A 19803-nucleotide genomic window follows, 5' to 3' on the forward strand; every position below is an offset into this window, starting at 1 on the left:
CACTAGTTTAAATACTTATTGAGAGGGAGATTAAAGATGAGGGGAAGTCAAAGGGGAATGAAAAACAATAAAAGCTATAGATGAGAATAGAAAACATTAGGTGCGAGAAAGTTACCAGAATTGTCAGGGGGAAAGAGTTTGCCATTAAAATGCCCATCAATCCCCTTACACAGTCGCAGTAAGGAATCACAACAGCAGATAGTGGACTAACTCTAGGGGACAGTCTTTGATGCTGACATTGGTGCTCTTGATGATACTCTGTCAATACAAAGTGCTTTGGGAAAAGAGGTATGTGGAAGGGAAACTATGAACAATGCAAAAATAAATAAATAACATTATGGTTCTTTACAAAGCTTCAGCTACAAAACACCATCAATCTATACCTGTGCCAAATATGCTTATTCCTATTGGATTGCTAAATAGAACTGTACCCATATATTACTTTAGTGCTTGGTTCATGCTGCTCACTTTTGAGTTTTCTGAAGATCCTTTCTGAAGGAAGCATCACAGTGAGAAACCTTTCTCACAAAAACTCCTCTTCCCCATTCTTTTAGATTGTCACAACTTTTAGGGCAAAGGGGACAATGGAGTGGATCCTTAAAGAAGGAGCAGGGGATGGGCACCCATGAGGGATCCACTTAAGGAATCTTGGTAGGGGCAATTCCTGTCCAGAAGCCCAGCTCAGGGGCTGATGGGCCATGGTATCCACTGCCAGTTACAAGGGGAAACTCACCATACAGAGGTCCATGCTGTGGTGGGCAGCCATATTGGTCAAGCCCAGCTATCAAATGACAGGCAGGCTGGTTGACTGCATAGATTCATGCCCAATGTCCAGGCCAAACCTACTGTACTGTAACCAATAAAGTTGCGGCCCCATTTTATCCAAATCAGAATGTGTTTGTTGTTGATTATTCCTGTGCCTGCATGGGTCCACAAACACAGTCATCAAAAACACAAGATTTCTCCTTACTGACTTCCAGAACAATTCTTTTTTTAAACAATTCTTTTTAAAAGTTTAACTTGCTGCTATCTTCAGATTTATTTACTTAATAGTGATAGATCTAGCTGTGGCATGATCTTTCCTATTTAAGAAATACCAGCAATTCAACACATCTCTTCAACCCAAAAGAAAAGAGTTAAGTGGATTCAACATTTAGCAAATAGGTGTGTAGAAGAAAACAAGGGGATGAACTCTCTTTATCTTTCAACTGCCACTTCCATTTTATGTACTATTATAGCAAGATGCCAACAAATATTTTAGCAAAACAAATACCTTAAACCAGACCAGTAGAATTTCAAAAGGTGCCTGGACTTTTTTTTACAGTTGTTTCCTTACACATTTTAACGAAAAGGCATTGATCTACACCAGTGTTTCCCAAACTGTGTGTTGCACCACACTAATGTGCTCAAGGAAAGTGCTTTTGTGCTGTGAGAAATCAATTATTTGATTCATTAGTGCCCCCTGCCAAAAATCCTCACCGCCAGACAAATGGTGTTGGTAGTTTCACAGTGTCCACATCTGATTGTTGGTATGATTGATCCCTAATCACAACCAGTGCAGAGAAGCACAACGATTTGCACTCAGGATAGAGTGAACGTACATGGTTTAGAACTGGAGCATATGAAGGACCACCTACTTCCACATCACTCTCTCCATATGATGAGATCATCTTCCCTCTGGGTACTTCCATCCTCTGGTTTATGGTGGGTGGCAAGTGTGGAGAGGACCTTCTTGGTTTTGGAATGCTCTCCTGCAAAGAGGCTTGCTTGGCAGTCACTCTGTCATTAGGGTGTGGGGTGGGGTGCCTGGTGAAAACTTTTTGCTTTAACAAGTGCTTTAAATAAGAATTCTAAATTCCTGATTAGTCCACGCTGCTTTTATCCGCTGTTTGTACTTGTGGTTTTCACTTGTATTTTGTGGATTTTATGGTTCATATTTCTTTGTTTTTAATCTGTTTATAAGCCACCCTGGAAAATATTATTTTTGAAGGGTGGGGCATAAGTTCATTAAATACAATTAAACTCTGAGCCTCAGGCACTTTCCTGGGCATGAATCTTACCAATCAGGAGCAATGCCCAGAGCACTGACGCAGTGCAGAGATAGAGAGTGCAGCTTCCCCTAAGGGTTGGTAATTCTCTGCACCTTGGAGCATCAGGCTTCCCCCTACGCTTCCCTCAAAGTGAGTCAAGGAATGTAGGATCAAACAATCCAGAGAATGCTCCAAAAGATATCCCCTTGAAGAAGTCAAAGGGGCTGGGGAGCAATCACAATCATGCAAAACAGCGCAGAATACTAGAACTATTGCTGTTTTACTGTTTGTTCTTATGAATTTTACAGCATACTTTGGGGTACACTTTTTTTGTTAAAACATGGGATACAATCCTTTTCTTTTCTTTTTTAATGAAGCAGTTTCCCCCTTTCAGTAAAGTGCCTTGCTCAGCTTTTCATTTTAGCACATAGACAGGAATCACCTTGAGAATTTGTAGAAAGGTGACCCAAAAGCTGTGTTATAGATCAATATAAAAGGTTAAATCCTAAGCATATTTATCTCCACTGGAGTTAATGGTACTTACTTCTGAGTAGATATGGTATGGGTAACCTCACAAGTTTCAGAGCTTTTGAAGTATGCTTGGAAAAAATGACCCTGCTTCTCAGATCCTCAATTATTTGCCTGAACAAATAAAGGCAGTTCAGCACAGGATATACCAGTTGCTTCCACTGGCTCTTCAGACTACTGCTCAGAGTTGTCTGTGTGCGTGCATGTGTGGATCCTAACAGTGCTTGATCTCAAACATATTTTGGTATTCAAAATGGTTTGCAAATGCCCAGTAGGAAAGCAGATGTCCTTCCCTTCATCCCCAAGGTTTTATTACATTCTGCTTTTGAAACACATTTCAGTTTCAAAGACAACTCTCCATCAGGATTGTGGCTGCTGTTCAAGAAGCACATCCAAAGCTCCCTTGGATCCATGTATAGTTATTTGGATCCTGGCACATGAGCTTTTAAGAGTTATTAGGCAATTAGAGTGATGAATACAAACTAAATGTTTAAAGAATATATCATTTCATATATTCCAAAAAGATACCTTTGGTTTATACAGCTCCAATAAATTTGCTCATACAGTTTATGATAAAGAGTGAATTAAATTTGTTGCATTGAGTTTCACTGCAATAGATGGATATATCTGAACAAATGTTTCTTACAAAAGCAAATTCTCTCTGAGTTCCACTCTACAACTGGAATCTTCAAAATTGTTTGAGGCAGTTCATATCATTTCACTTTAAAAGTTTCAAAATGATAAAAATAAGGGGGTACAATTTCAGATTGGGAAGGTTATTCTGAGAAATGTTTAATAGCCAATGATGTGGTATAGTCAAGTGCCAAGAGAAAGTGTTGTAGTAACAGATGAATACAATTACAATTACTGACTACAGAGACTATGCCAATGTCTGGTTCAGTCACAACAAGAAGTAAAATTTCTAGATAGTCATTGTTGTCTAATAAAGATATGAAAAATTACTATTTTGACCATCTTGTACAAGGTCCTAGGACACTTGCATTCCTTGGCTTTCCTTACTGGACTGGTTAAGGCTACCTCCCTTCAGTTTACTTCCATGACATATTGGTTCTAGCATTTCAATTTTCTAAAAATGATCAATACACTTCTAGCCATTTATCATAATATACTGGCCATGCTTGCATCCAACACTAAACCACAGTTTAAAATAAACTATGGCTTAATGTACACAAACCATTTGCTCCTCCTCTGACAGTGCCAACTAAGGATTAGGAAGCAAGACAGAAACTGGCATGTTGTGATGTGTGAACCAGGTCTCATTGTTTGTTTCTTCCAAACAAGAACAGACCTTGGCTTCTGCTTATATATTCTAGTTTGGAGAGAGAGAAACAAACAATAAGTCCAGGTTCCCACATATTGACAAGCCAGACTCTGCTTGTTTCCCCCCCCCCCCATGCAACACAGTCAGGAGCAAGGGAGAAGCTATCTGCTTGTATGGGTCAGTCTCATACACTTTAGATCAGGTATGGGGAACAACAACTCCCATCAGCCCTAATCAGCATGGCCAATGGCCAGGGATGATGGCAGTGTTGATGTTGATGATGGCAACATCTGTCAGACCAAAGGTTCCCCAAGTCTGTGACAAGGAACAGCATTGGAGGCAGATGTCTCCTTTAATTAATTTATGAGGGCCAGATTCAGCTAACTAGTCCCGCTAAGCAGGACACAAGGACTCCCCCCACTCCTCCACCTTCAAGACGCCCCCCCCCGTAGCTCTCTGGTTGGTGTGTGTCTGTGTGTGTGTGTGTGTGTGTGGAGAATCCCCAGAACAGTGCACAGGGGAAGGAGAAGGAGGAGAGTTCTGTCTGAAAAGCAGAAAAGCAGTAAAGCACAGCACTTTACTGAATTCCTCCATTTATTACTAAACTGCCGTTCCTTGCAGCAAGGACACAAGCAATAACACAATCAAAGCATCTCAAAACAATTCCAATACAGATGTAGACTGGGAAAGATGTTTATTTTGTGTAGCCTTTACTACACAGTACACTGTCTTTTTATATTATTATAGTGATTGCAATGTTGGATAATTTTTGTAAACTGCTTTGACGTTTCTTACAATCAGGCGGTATATAAATTTTATGAAATAAATAACCATTATTATAATGCTATTGTTGTTACTGTGAAATAATTCTTTGAGCTCAATATTTGTTGCTGGAAAAGAAGAATACAAATATCAATTCAAAATCCAATAAGGTAGTGAATATGTTGAATTTGCATTTGTTGGAAGGAAAGAACAACCTCACCCCTAACCTTCACCTCTGCCAGCATCTGTGACTTTCTTGTTCTGAGAGAAAATAGACCCAAGATCCCAAAGGATCAAACAACAAGAGCACCAGAGTCAGATACGATTCATGGTTGCCTGGTTCCTCTTCATTTCATGACTGACAAAGTAAAATAAATTAAAACCAACTGACTAGAACAAGCAAAAAAATAATAAAAAGAAATGGATGAACCTGGAGAATCAAAAGCTTATGACAACATTAGCAGGAAAGCCTGCTTCTGCATGCAAACAGCCCTCACTGTGTAAATGGCCAATTAATTTATGAGAGCCAGATGTTCTTGTATACTGGAGCTGTTTACCTTTCTGCTAGGCTCTTTGATGGACTGATAGATGTCACCATGTTACAGCAGCAGGGAAGAAGAAGAAGAACACACACAAAAGAAAGACCAGCTCATTCTTCTCCTCCTTTATTTTTTCCTTATTCTCTATTTGCAGTTTACAGGATCCATAGGAAAAACAAGTGCAGGACTCATAACTAAAACAAATACACACTTCCTTTGAACAAATCCCACCACAAAGCTAGGAGTGAATCACCAAAGAACTAGTAGAACCCCACTCAAACAACAGCATTAAATACATTCCTTAAAACTACTGCTCTCACTCAAATAAATAACCTAGTATTAAAAATATATATATATACTAATGGTTTAGGAAATCAGAAGATACAAACATGGCACAAAAATAAGGAAAAGAACCACAATTGTGCCAAGTACTAAGAACATTAAGAAGAGCTCTGCTGGATCAGAACAAGGGTTCATTTAGTCTGTCTTCTTATTTCCCACACTGGTTAGTAAGTTTCCTCTAGCAGGGTGTATGAGCATGTGCAGAATCTTGCCTACTATAAAAAGCTAAAATTTGCATCCATGGTTTCACCCATTTTTGCCTCTGCCTCTTGCATTTCCCTTAAGGAGTTAATATGAATTTTCTCTTTTGAAGTTCTCCATGTATACACTTTCTCAGAACATGAACTTCCTAACCTATTCTGAAGAAATTTGCAACTCAAGAAAAACATCATGGAATTATATCCAACACAGCACTAAACTGAATGAGCTAGCATTGAAATAATTCTGCTAGCAGGTTGCATTCTGTAAGCAGATCAACTTGCATAAAGCAGATCTTGTACAAGAGGTTCTACAGGCGACCAGATTTTATTGTATACACTATCTGCAGAAGACAGGAAAATAACATGTAGCTTTGCATTATTTCCACAGGCACAATCTTTTACACAACAGTTTTGCCGGTGGATCTGTTGCATTAGATTCCTCTGCTACACAACATTAAGAAATAAACCACCACTAGTGCAAACACCCTTGCAACAGATTGACAGTGTTGGATACAACCCAAAATGTATAAATAATGTTCAGACATCTTCAGCTTTAACTCCAAAAGAAGGCAAAGAAAGGTGCAGTACATCCTGTAATCCTTCACTCAGTAGATATCAAACTAACCGCAGAGCATTCCAAGCATCCATTATGGGATGGATCATCTCACTAGGGAATCTTCTGATAGAACATTTCATCCCATGCTGTGATCAACACCATGAAGCTTCTAACAGATATAGAAGCAGGAGGGGAAAGTCTAGGCTGTCTAGGACAAATAAAGGGTCTGTTCAAACAGTGAACAACAGGACAGAAAACCAGTATTCTAAGGGATTAGGGGAAACGCTAAGACTTGAAATAGAATTAACAGACTATCCCATATATGAACAGAAAAGCAAGACTCCACTCACGCTGAAGCAGTTACAAAACCAACAGAATACATTCCATCATTTAAACGCAGAGTATGGCAAGTTACCACAAATATTTAACATTAATCATCCTGATGCTCATATTACTTAGTCTTAATCAGCCACATGGCCTATTTATAATTAAAATCATCCTATGACTCCTAATGTGAATAAAAATGTCTTACATTCTGACTGTACTTTGTCTGTTTGCCTATAGTAGCAATCTTTCAACATGGAGCAGGAAAAAACCAAATATTTACACATAATGAAACTCTGTTTAATTACCTTCATTCACCAAATATATTAATTTGTATCAAAGTAATGTAAAAAAAAAATCAAGCGAAATTTATGTTATTGTTCATCCTTAGCAAACAACTGATTTTGACAGAGGACCAAGTCTTTATATAAGTCACTCTGCTGCCCCCTTTTATTCATGGAGGAGGGGAAGTGGAATATTTACTCTTGGACTGTCCACCTGAATATGAAAAAAACCCCTAGTATTTAGAACAGGCATAGCCAAACTCAACCCTCCAGGATGTTTTTGGCCTACAACTCCCATGATCCCTAGCTAACAGGACCAGTGGTCAGGGATGATGGGAATTGTAGTCCCAAAACATCTGGAGGGCCGAGTTTTCCTATGCCTGGTTTAGAAGATATATACTATATTTTATTATTCTTAAAGCTGCATATGCAGGGGCTTTTTTAATGGACAAGACTCAGTAATTCCATAACACTGAAAATTAGGCATATATATGTACTTTTAGGCATATATATGTACTATTCACAGTGAGAGGAATGAGACTCTCTGCTGGTCGTCAGGCAAGGGCTTTTTCCATCTACCTTGCCCCACCTTCAGAGCCCTAGAAGCCTTCAGAATGGAGTTGCTGCTATGGGCATTATGTGTATGTGTCTTTTGAATGGAAGACCATGAGTCATGGGGGGTGAGGGGAGTGTGTGAATTCAACAGTGCTGAGTGCTGCAATGCTTTGTGGATAGGTCTGCTAACTAACTTAGTTGCTATGGACTGCATTTCTGGGTGTCAAATCTCTTGTTTAGCTGTAGACTACAAGGCGTGATATGCCTACTTTAACCCTTGTGATAAAAATGTATTTCTTTTAACTTGTGCTTAATAATGCAGTGTTATTTTCTTAATTACAATATTTAAACATTATTAAAAACAAATGCTGTTGTTTGACATTTGGAATAAAGACGTTGAAATGGGTTGTGTAAAGCCAAGCATTAACCTGGCCCTGTGTACCACAGTTGTCTGCTTCCACATACGTGCAGAATCAACAAAAAACCAATGACATAGAAACTGCGCCTCTTGTAAAGGAACAATTAGAATGGCATACCTTTGAAAATATATCTTGCAAAGTGCACCATTCCTGAATGTTTTATGGGGGTGCCATTTAAGATTTTGGTCTGGGCAAGTAAAGTCCTAAATGGCTTGAGAGTGAGTTATCTGAGGGGTCTTTGCAATATATATATATATATAGTTAAAATTTATACAGTGGTACCTCAGGTTACATACGCTTCAGGTTACATACGCTTCAGGTTACAGACTCCGCTAACCCAGAAATATTACCTTGGGTTAAGAACTTTGCTTCAGGATGAGAACAGAAATCGTGCAGCAGCGGCGCAGCGGCAGCAGGAGGCCCCATTAGCTAAAGTGGTGCTTCAGGTTAAGGACAGTTTCAGGTTAAGAATGGACCTCCGGAACGAATTAAGTACTTAACCCGAGGTACCATTGTATACCACTCTATACCCAGAGGTCTCAGGGTAGCACCCCCATATGGAATACACTCCCTGTAGAGGGGATACACTCCCTTAGAGTTTTAGCTACCAGATAAAAACCTCTCTCTTCTGTCTGGCTTTTTTTAATGCACAGATATGCCTGGACTTCAGAAAACTGACATATCTTCTGTTTACTATATTGTTGATCTTAAAGGTTTTTGTTTTATGTATTTATTCTTGTAACCCACACTAGGATGCAGAGAATCGTAGAATTGGAAGGGACTCTGAGGATCATCTGGTCCAACCCCCTGAAATTCAGGAATATGCAGCTGTTCCATACAGGGACTGAACCTGCAACCTTGGAGTTATTGGCACCACACTCTACCCAACTGAGCTATCTAATAACTAATGTACAATGCACTAAGTTACTGCTTGATTAAAAAAATATCATTTCAAAAGAAGTCTTTAAAACTGCCATTTTAAAGCCCTGAAGATAAAATAAAACAAAATTAACATCTGCTTTATCAAGTTTCTGACGCAAGAGCCTTGCAGCTTGTAACAAGAGGCAAAGTCCTAATAATGTTTGAAAATCCCCACTGACTGCTCTGGAGCCAAGATTTCCACACTTATCTTTCACATTTCAACAAACTTCTATACTTAAAGATCTTGTGTTTCATGCAAACCCCGCCCTCCCACACACATTCCTATCACAAAGAAACATTTCCAACCTTTTGGGGAAAGGCCTCTTTCCTCATAGGATAGCAGCCTAAGTGGAATTTAACTCCCCCTCCCCAGTGAAGTTCCATTTAAGTTGCTATCATAAACACAAACAGAATTAAGTCCCATTGAAATTAATGAAATTTATTTTGAAGTAGGTCAGTTAGGACCAGGATGTTAGTTCACAGCCCTTCAAAGCCTATATCCTTCAGAAAACGGCTTTAAAAGGGGGTGGGAAGCAAGTTTAGGCAACAAAAGACATGTGTTTTTTATTCCAAGTGTGTGTTATTAGTTTCACATTCTGACCTGTTGCATATACATGTCCTACCACAAGTCTCTCTGGAATTTGGACACAGCGAGAGTTTCATTTAGTAGAATATTTATATTAGTCATATGCACACAAAATATCAATGGTATGCATTTTCAGAGTGCATTATTTTTTCAAAGACCCTTGCACATTTCATAATTTAAAGGACACTTCCACTGAGAACTTGGGGTGTGCAGAACTGTAAAGGAAATTGTGGAATTAAAGTATATGGTTATATCTGTGAAGAATTATAGGTCCAAATCTTGGGGGGAAACTGAAGATATTACATTATCTATTGGCAGCAAGAAAGTGATAAAAATGTGTAGCAAATAAAAGTAATCCAATATGTGCTGCAAGAATCTGAAGATCTGCTGCATTTCAACAGTCGTTCCCCACCCAGTCACTATCTGATTAAATATTAAGTAGCCAAATCCATACAAGGGAGAAGGAAAATTCTAGCAACCATAACATATGGAGGTGATTCTGGGCTTATATTTGACTTATAAAAAAGTTATTTGGGTGTATATTTTTGGGGGTGGGGAGTGGGGTGGGGGTGGGGAACTGATAGCTGAGGGTTGAATGCAACAGAATAGAGAGCAATCTATCTATATTCCTTGTAATAGCTAAATGATTTTATTGGAGCTCAAGTGGGACCAACATAGTCTAGATCCAATCCATAGCTATGAATGCTAGATTGGCCATACCTTTCGTCAAGCAAATTTATTAGTAATTACCCAGGCTATGCAAGGACTATCACTTCATCAGAACTAATTGTCAAATGATATTTCGGAATGTGGAACCCATCAGAATTTGGGGAGAACACTCATTCCCTGTCCAGTTGAGAGGATAAGACAAGCTAGATGTATATGTGTGTGTGTATATGTGTGTGGAAGGAACTATAAAAATGTTACTGGAACAGTGATTGTATGAAAAGAAATAGATTTGGAATAGAAGAGAGGCCGAAAAAAAGCAAGTTTTTGAGATGCGGGGTGAATATACCTCCCCTCTCTCATAATCTGATGTGGAACAGTGGATCTGCAACTTATTGATGTGCTTAAGCTGCCAATGCTCTACTTGGAAAAATAGAACAAACTAGGTGTTACAACAAACTAGGTATTTCCGCTCAAGCAGGAAGCTGAACACCTCCAGGTTTCATTGGACTACAGTTCCTATCATCTTTGACAACTGGCTATGCTAGTTGGGGTTAATGGGAGACAGAGTCCTACAATATCCACAGGTCCCTCACCTCTGCACAAAAGGAAGCCCTATCAAGGTAAGTGGAGCCCATTGAATTTATCACTGCTCGGGAAAGTAGGGCGCATGAGAGTTTTATTTTACATAATACATTTGTGTTGCTAATAAAACATCTAGGTATCTTTAATGGAACAGTAAAGAGGCCTCTTTGGTGGAACGATTTGCTGGATCATATGGTAGATAACACAAGAACCTGAAGACTGTAGGTACCAGGATCATCATTGTTCACCAACACAGAAATCGTAATTTATCAGCTACTGGTCACCTCATTTCTAACATCAATCCACTATTTGCTTATTACTGTCTCAGATCAGTTTTTCAAACATGCTGTTAAGAACCACCACTTAAACCATAGACCTACAATTCCCAACAGTCCAGCCAGCAGGTCTAGAAGTTCTAATCCAAAACAACTGGAGGTCACAAAGTTGGGAATGTTGCCTTAGACGCTGCAATTAGCTTTTCCTACTTTGATGTGCAAAATAGTTCAACGGTGATAAAATAAAGCTAAAGTAAAAAGCTGTACTTTCAGCAACTAACCAATTGGCTATTCTCAATATACATACATTGGGTGTTGGTGCCATGTCAAATGAGGTCACATGAGATTTTTTTATAGATGACATAATTAACTGGACAAAATCTCACACTAAGGACTAAATTAAAAGTTACTAAGCAGTAGAGATGTACAAAGACTCTCCTCCCTGGAAGAGAGGGGAGTGGTTGTGGGCGGGAGCCCGAGCTCCGCCCCTAGCAGGGGGCGTTAGCCCCCTGCCTCCTCCTCTCACCTGGCTGGCGCCCACGCCCCTCGGCAGGCACCCAACCAGGTGCCTCCAAGGGGGTGTTTACAGCAGCCTTTTGCTGTGGCGCCAGCCTCTCCTCGGCCTCATTCTTCTCCGTCGTCTCAAGTTGTGGCCTTTTTCTTGCCCATTAACCTTATATCACGTGTCCTTGCGTATTTATTTCACATTGCGGGGGTCGGGTCCTCGAACCACAATAAAAGAGGAAGAGTTGCAAACAGGAACTAATAATTTCTACATAATCTTATTATTAGAGATGCATACAAGCTTAAAAACACTTGACATACCTGGGCAAAAGATATAAAGATATCGTGGAACAAAAGACGTCCGAGTCATCAGAGGGGACAGAAGAAACATGGAAAGGGGAAAAAAACACACACCAATATTAGCAATACAGTAAGTAATTAACATGTTCATTTAAGACAGCGTTACATGTGCATTTACAACTTCCAGAGCAGCCACCCAGCAATATGCACAGACATACATAAAAGTGTGTATTTCTAGAGAACTCTGGAAGCATGCTACACTCCAAATATCACACATGTATACAAAAGCAGCTTTGAACATCCAGTCATCCCTCAGACAGTAGTACTCTTCTTTTTATAAATGAACCACACACAATATTGACACAGATTATGAAATTAAAATACTTAGTGAGAACATGTTGTTACAATAGCATATCTTAATTGTGCTATCAGGTCTTTACTGTGCTGTGTATATATATATATATATATATAATTATTTATTTTAAATATATCTTAACTGTCTTTACCAAAACATTTCAGCTTGATGTGCAATGGTTTGACTAAAATTCACTCAACATTAAAAAAAACACATGATTCCTAAACTATCAGCAATAAAGAGCATTCCATATTATCCTTCCCATTTTTATTTTTATGGTTGACTAGGCCTTAGTCTCTTTTCCATATCCTCTTTGGAGTATGCTACTTGGAAATGTTTTTGCATTCTGCTTTGCTATACATACCAAGGAACATTTTGTTGTTTTGGTTTATTGTTTTGTTTTTATACGATATTCAACACAGTTGCTCCGCAAGCGCCATCAAACGATGTAGCCCATTCCATGAGAAAACATGTGAGGAGATATTTGATTAAGACCCACTCATTCACTAGTCACTTCTCTCTGCTGTGCTGTCCAACATATCAAAGACTGCCAACAGCTGAACATCAACTTCAAGCACACCCAAGCCAACACTGTAAGGGATTCAGTTCTCCCAAATGATACATGACCAACTGTTTTGCAGACAAACAGTTCCTGAGAAATTGGCATGCCACATTACTTGCACTGAGGTACAGTTACAGTGTACATACACAGTCTGATATAAATCAAGACTGAAGATCTTTGGTCCTCTGAATGTGGGACAAAATGGCCTCCAGGGGACAGCAGATGTATGTATAACTTGGAAGAAGAAACAAAAAAAAAGTCTACATTTGACAGCTGAGGGTAAAAGCAAGTAACTGAAGATGTGAGAAAATGCCATTTTAAAAAAGAATAGAAGCAATATTCTCACTATTCTTTTGTCTACTAATTTTGATTGTGTCTCCTTCTTGGCATAAAAATAATTGATGTAAAAATGAAGGTGGGTGTGTATGTGCATGCTCATACTTATAAAACCTGTGACTGCTCATATTTTCAAGGAACACGATGCAGACTGGCGAGCCCAGATTGTACCTCCCTTATTTAGACGTGCTCATCATACTTCTCTATGCAACTGTAACGCCCAACCAAATGAAGTGAGGAGAAACAGAGAAAACCCATATTCCTTGGCCTCAGCCACAACTGAAATTTGTGTAGAAGTGGTTTACACTAGAAAAATAACTAAAACCAGTGAACGGCAAAATTAGCAACTTAGAATTGATATTGTCAAATGGCCTCAAAGACTTAACTGAAAACACAATATATATTTTTTCTGTTTCCAAAAAAAAATTTCGTGATGAGGTGAAATGTATTTTGGGGACAACGCTTCTAGTGAATGCCGAAATAAGGAGTATTTGTCAGTTCAGTACTTCCCAGTTCAGTACTTCCCAGTAAATACAATCCTTACATAAACTCTACGTGCTTGTCAAATTCCAGCCCACAGAGCAGATGTGGGGGTTGGTGGGCTTTTAAGGTGGATTTGTGAATGTGTGATACTTTCATCTGGCTATTTAGTCACAAAGGACCCCCAGAGTAGTTTTCACATCAATAAAATCAGACAGTCCCTGTCCATAGCTGTCAACGTTTTCCCTTTTTTAAGGGAAATTCCCTTATTCTGAATAGGATTCCTCAAAAGAAAAGGGGAAAGTTGACAGCTATGTCCCTGTCCCCAGGCTTACCATCTAAAAGACATGGCACACAAAGCAAATGGAAGGAAGAGGGGTAGGGAAAAACACAGGTACCAGTTCTTAGTGGCAAGTTCTTCTAAAGACCATTCAGGGTGGAAATAGTTCAAGGAGATTAGGAACTATGAATTGGAATCTGAGCATAATCCTCCCCTCAAAAACCCAAGCAATCAGTGGTAATCACTTCTTTTACCTGTTATTTAGAAGCTTCCCATACAGAAATGGAAACTCGCTTATCAGGCGGACTTGCTTATCAGAAGGTAAGTTAGTGGTTACTCCAGAGATGGGTTCAGAGATATTCATTCAAAGCAGCATGAGTGAACCTTGCTTATTGGATTCTGAAGGAAATCAGCCCTGAGTGCTCACTGGAAGGACAGATTGTGAAGCTGAGGCTCCAGTACTTTGGCCACCTCATGAGAAGAGAAGACTCCCTGGAAAAGACCCTGATGTTGGGAAAGATGGAGGGCACAAGGAGAAGGGGACGAGAGAGGACGAGATGGTTGGACAGTGTTCTCGAAACTACAAACATGAGTCTGACCAAACTGCGGGAGGCAGTGGAAGACAGGAGTGCCTGGCGTGCTCTGGTCCATGGGGTCACGAAGAGTTGGACACGACTAAACAACAACAACAACAACAACAACAACAACAACAACAAACCACTTCAAGGCTTCCACTGAAGGAGAAGAGAACTGTATACCACCTCTGTAAGATGCATGAAAGGGAGAACATGCATCTTGTCATGATAGGTGTGCATTATCTCCTACACTTCACACAAGACCAGAAAATGGTAGAGCAAGCATACTTAATTCATGCTTCATTTTGTCAGGTAAAATGCCTACATAAGCAGAACAACTATAATGCGCGAAGACACCCCCCCCCCCAAAAAAAAAAAGAACTGGCAAATGCAAAGACCAGATTTGGATGAGATTAATAATTTTTTAACAAGAGACCTCTCATGCTTTGGCTATGAATTCTGATGTCTTCAAGAAAAGATACCAGCATTAGCCAATTTGAAGTAAATTTGTAAATCTGGTGCCTATTCCATTAAGAAGACTGTGGGATCATGCCAATTACTTCCACCCTGTCAAGCAGCTGGCCTTCTATGATATTTACTGGAGAAATAAAAAGGCATTCTCTTTGAAGCCTGCAATCCCCCCCCCCTTTCAATTTTCTGGAGGCGGGAGGAGCAGAGCACAGACTTGCCAAAAGAATTCAGATAACCAAATTGTCTGGGAAGAGTGGAGATGAATAGAAATTCATAGAAATTACTACCGATCAAATGTGTACTCTGTGTAACAGACATCTATCCAACAAAAAAGGGAAACAATATTCAGGAGTATTTTTTTCAACACTGGCATTATTGACTTTGATAATAGCCATTTGTCTGTCTGTCTTATCTGGTGTACAGTTACGGCAGTGACAATAACTGGTATTTAAAAGGAGGGGGTGGAAAGAGTCAAGTTTCTTTCTGCATACATTCTTAGCTCCATCTCCTCCTCAACACACCACAGCAACATAGTATGCACTATTTTTAGAGAATATATGATAATGAGCCAAGCAGGTGCTGACATTCAAAACATAACAACTCCACTTCACAAAAACTGTTTGTGTAAAATCCTAAGGCCTGCACAAGATGTGCAGATGGACTTAAACACAACAATACACGAGGTTTGCCACTACAGCGAGTTAGTATTCATAACTTTGGCAAACAAATAAGAGCTAGAAACAATCAAAGCTGGCAAAGAAAATCAGAGTATAAACTAAAAATATCAAAATTACTTAACAAAAGGAGAGAGGTTTAGCCTTTAATCTCCAGCCCTTAATGGTAATGATGCAAAGCTGTTAATGTTTGATGCATCATCACAGACCCCATGTGCTATATTACCACATCAACTCATGGGATAAAACACTACTAATTACACCCCTGATTACTCCTTCATGTCTCCTAGGGCTTGTGAAATGTGCATCTTTCAAGAGCTTGGCATTCACATCTTAATGTTTAGCTTTAATATACAAAATTACACTGACATACAAAAACAAATAGCCAGTGCTCTTTGTAAGGGATCTAAAGAGAAATCTCCACACTACACTGTAGTTTTAGTAATTTGCATCCCTTACAATGTGTCCATTTAATGCAAATTAAAAACCAGACATATAGTCTACTTTCTTCACATTTGTACATAAGGTACAAATATAAGGAATGCCTATACAGTATCAGACTGAGGATGGCTTTACACACATATGACTTTAGGTGTGTTACTCTCCACTGAAAGCTAAATACCCTGAAGAAAACTGGAAGAGTAATGAGATGGGTGGTTACTAGAGGAAAGGCCTTCTCAGTGGTGGCACCTTGATTTTGAAATACTCTTCCCAGAGATGCTTGGCTAGCTGCTACTGCATTGGCAATACAGGGTGCTTTTCTTCTAAAAGATTTTACCTGAATCTGTTTGAATTTGTTGTTGAGAAGCTTCAGGATGGTGGTCTGGAAGACCTTCAGATCCACATTCAGGCCACCTTGTACAGCTGAGGAATTCAAGACCATGGCAAGCACATGGCTGCCCCAACTTGTCACTGGCCTAATGAACTTAGTAGGACATACTCTGATCTGGTTTTCTTCACTGGGCAGGAAGACTCTTTTGTCATGGTCTGATCACCTGCTAGTGTGGTTTAGGCAGCAACAATTATCCTCTGAAGAAACTAGTCTGTCCCCAAAGAGCTGCATAATACAGTTACTGTTCATTGATGGTTCAGTGGCTCCAGGTGGCAATATTTCCCCACTCTGGATGAGGCCGAACTTGCCCTAAAAAGACCTGATTCACAGTTTAGGGGTGCTTTTATGTCCAGGCTCAAGTAGCATAGCAAATAAGAGCCAGATTAACACTTTGCCTTCAGGAAGCAAGTTAAAATCTACCGTATTTGTTTCCTAAGGTTTTAAATGATTCTTTATTGTTTTAACAAACTTATTCAGTAAGTCAGATTTATTTATTCTGCTGCTTTAAAAAATATTTTGTACATTGCTTGAACATTTTAATAGAAAAGTGGTTCATCAGTCCTTTAAGCATAAATAAATCTAACTTTTTTTGCATTCAGTTTAAATTTAGGATTATGATCTGAATCCTCACATACATTCAGGCATTTCTTATTATTTTCTTATCTTAACCTTTATCATAGGCAAGGTGGGGAGCTTGAAATCTAAAATTTCTTATCTTTAAAAAATGCATTTTGAGGGCAAGAAATATGAACCCTGACACCTCCAAAGTATAACTCATTGGCTCAGTGAATAAATGTGGCTTATAGAAATAGCTAATGAAACTAGAGGGAAGAGACCAGATGGACAACAAAGAAAGATGTGCACAACTCAGCTCACCAGATCCATTACAGGGAGAGGCAGATTTCACATTGGTAAAAAGGTAAAGGTAAAGGACCTGTGGATGGTTAAGTCCAGTCAAAGGCGACTATGGGGTGCAGTGCTCATCTCACTTCAGGCCCAGGGAGCTGGCGTTCACATTGGACACGCACAAAACCCATGTTGGTTGTATTGTATCTGTAGTACAGTGGTACTTTGGGTTACAGACGCTTCAGGTTACAGACGCTTCAGGTTACAGACTCCGCTAACCCAGAAATAGTACCTCGGGTTAAGAACTTTGCTTCAGGATGAGAACAGAAATCGTGCGATGGCGGTACAGCAGCAGCAGGAGGCCCCATTAGCTAAAGTGGTTCCTCAGGTTAAGAACAGTTTCAGGTTAAGAACGGACCTCCAGAACGAATTAAGTTTTTAACCCGAGGTTCCACTGTACTAGAAAAGCAACAGTCTCATGAGATGTTCCAAGCTACTCAATTGCCCTGGCATCCCTATTTCATGGAGATCATAGAATCATAGAATCATAGAGTTGGAAGAGACCACAAGGGCCATCGAGTCCAACCCCCTGCCAAGCAGGAAACACCATCAGAGCACTCCTGACATATGGTTGTCAAGCCTCTTAAAGACCTCCAAAGAAGGAGACTCCACCACACTCCTTGGCAGCAAATTCCACTGTCGAACAGCTCTTACTGTCAGGAAGTTCTTCCTAATGTTTAGGTGGAATCTTCTTTCTTGTAGTTTGGAACCATTGCTCCGTGTCCGCTTCTCTGGAGCAGCAGAAAACAACCTTTCTCCCTCCTCTATGTGACATCCTTTTATATATTTGAACATGGCTATCATATCACCCCTTAACCTCCTCTTCTCCAGGCTAAACATGTCCAGCTCCCTTAGCCGTTCCTCATAAGGCATCGTTTCCAGGCCTTTGACCATTTTGGTTGCCCTCCTCTGGACACGTTCCAGTTTGTCAGTGTCCTTCTTGAACTGTGGTGCCCAGAACTGGACACAGTACTCCAGGTGAGGTCTGACCAGAGCAGAATACAGTGGCACTATTACTTCCCTTGATCTAGATGCTATACTCCACGGGTGTCAGACACAAGGCCCGCGGGCCGAATGCGGCCCGCGAGACCTCGTCATGTGGCCCGTGTAGCCTGGTCTATATATATCTGTGAGGGAAGCTTGGGCTGCGGCGCACGCGCAGGGCGCCTCGGGTCCCTTCTGCGCAGGCGCAGACCTCCCCCTCCTCCAGCTACCTAGCCGAGACTTATTTGACACGGCGAGGGCGGGGTTGGATATGGGAGGCTGCCGACGCTGCTCTCAACTTCTTTTCAGGCTCGCCGGGGTGAAATAAGTCCCGGCGGGAGCGCAGCGCACCTGCGCGAGGTGGAACGCGGAGAAGGGCAGAGCCGGCTTCGCGCGCGTTGGAGAGAGGGAGACTGAGAGCGCGCTTGTGTTTCAGGAGCGCGCCCTGTGAATACTCAGGGCAGCGTGCTTTTGCTTTGCTTTTCTTTATTTATTTCTTTAGGCGCGTTTCCGTGCTGCCCAATGAACAGCATCCTCTGCCTCTGGGGATTTGCGATTCAAAAGCAAATTCGATACGTAAATAACGTCAGGCGCGGCTTCCGCAGGGTGCATGTTGCAAAAATTTATATATGGAAAAAAAGCTGATAAGGAATTGGTTTATACTGGTTTATATATGGGGAAAAAGCTGATAAGGAATTGGTTTATATTGGTTTATATGTGGGAAAAAAGCTGATAAGGAATTGGTTTATTTCATGCAATTTTTCCCTCAATGTTATTACAGGGTCCGGCGATCAGTTCCCGCCCTCCTCAAAGGTTTAGGGTAGGTAGCAAAGGGGAAAAAATCCAAACAAATGCTCGATTAAAATTTGGGGAATGAGAAAAATTAAAACCTGCATATCTTGTGTAACTTAAACACCAAGCCAAACAGGAAACAATTTTTATATTCATATATGTATTCAAATGAAATCAAGGTGTAGTGTTCCATGAGCCAGAAGCTCTGCATTACTTAATCCAGCTGTTAAAGGTGTCATGGGCTTTGAAGACACTCGAACTCGAACCGGCCCTTTGAGGGTGACCAAACTGCTGATGTGGCCCCCGATGAATTTGAATTTGACACCCCTGCTATACTCCTATTGATGCAGCCCAGAATTGCACTGGCTTTTTTAGCTGCCGCGTCACACTGTTGGCTCATGTCAAGTTTGTGGTCAACCAAGACTCCTAGATCCTTTTCACATGTACTGCTCTCAAGCCAGGTGTCACCCATCTTGTATTTGTGCCTCTCATTTTTTTTGCCCAAGTGCAATACTTTACATTTCTCCCTGTTAAAATTCATCTTGTTTGTTTTGGCCCAGTTCTCTAATCTGTCAAGGTCGTTTTGAAGTGTGATCCTGTCCTCTGGGGTGTTAGCCACCCCTCCCAGTTTGGTGTCATCTGCAAATTTGATCAGGATGCCCTTGAGTCCATCATCCAAGTCGTTGATAAAGATGTTGAATAAGACAGAACCCTGTGGCACCCTACTAGTCACTCTTCTCCAGGATGAAGAGGAACCATTGATGAGCACCCTTTGGGTTCGGTCAGTCGGCCAGTTACAAATCCACTGAGTGGTAGCATAGTCAAGACCGCATTTTACCAGCTTCTTTACAAGAATATCATGGGGCACCTTGTCAAATGCCTTGCTGAAATCAAGGTA

General features: G+C 40.4%; 1 protein-coding gene across 4 annotated transcripts in view; it reads right to left on the reverse strand.

Moving 5' to 3' along the window:
• LOC128407920 (homeobox protein engrailed-2-like) overlaps nucleotides 1-19803 on the reverse strand; it is a 219882-nt gene that overhangs the window by 96394 nt on the left and 103685 nt on the right. Inside the window, exon 3 of one of the 4 annotated variants that reach the window (XM_053376941.1) lies at nucleotides 11592-11679. The exons of the other annotated variants lie outside the window; for them this stretch is intronic. Coding sequence (XP_053232916.1) covers nucleotides 11627-11679 — 53 coding nt within the window. The 3' untranslated portion in view covers nucleotides 11592-11626. Of the gene's footprint in view, nucleotides 1-11591; nucleotides 11680-19803 lie in introns of those variants that run through there. 4 annotated transcript variants of the gene reach the window in all.

The sequence above is a fragment of the Podarcis raffonei genome, chromosome 2 (assembly GCF_027172205.1).
Source record: "Podarcis raffonei isolate rPodRaf1 chromosome 2, rPodRaf1.pri, whole genome shotgun sequence".
Lineage (NCBI taxonomy): Eukaryota > Metazoa > Chordata > Lepidosauria > Squamata > Lacertidae > Podarcis > Podarcis raffonei.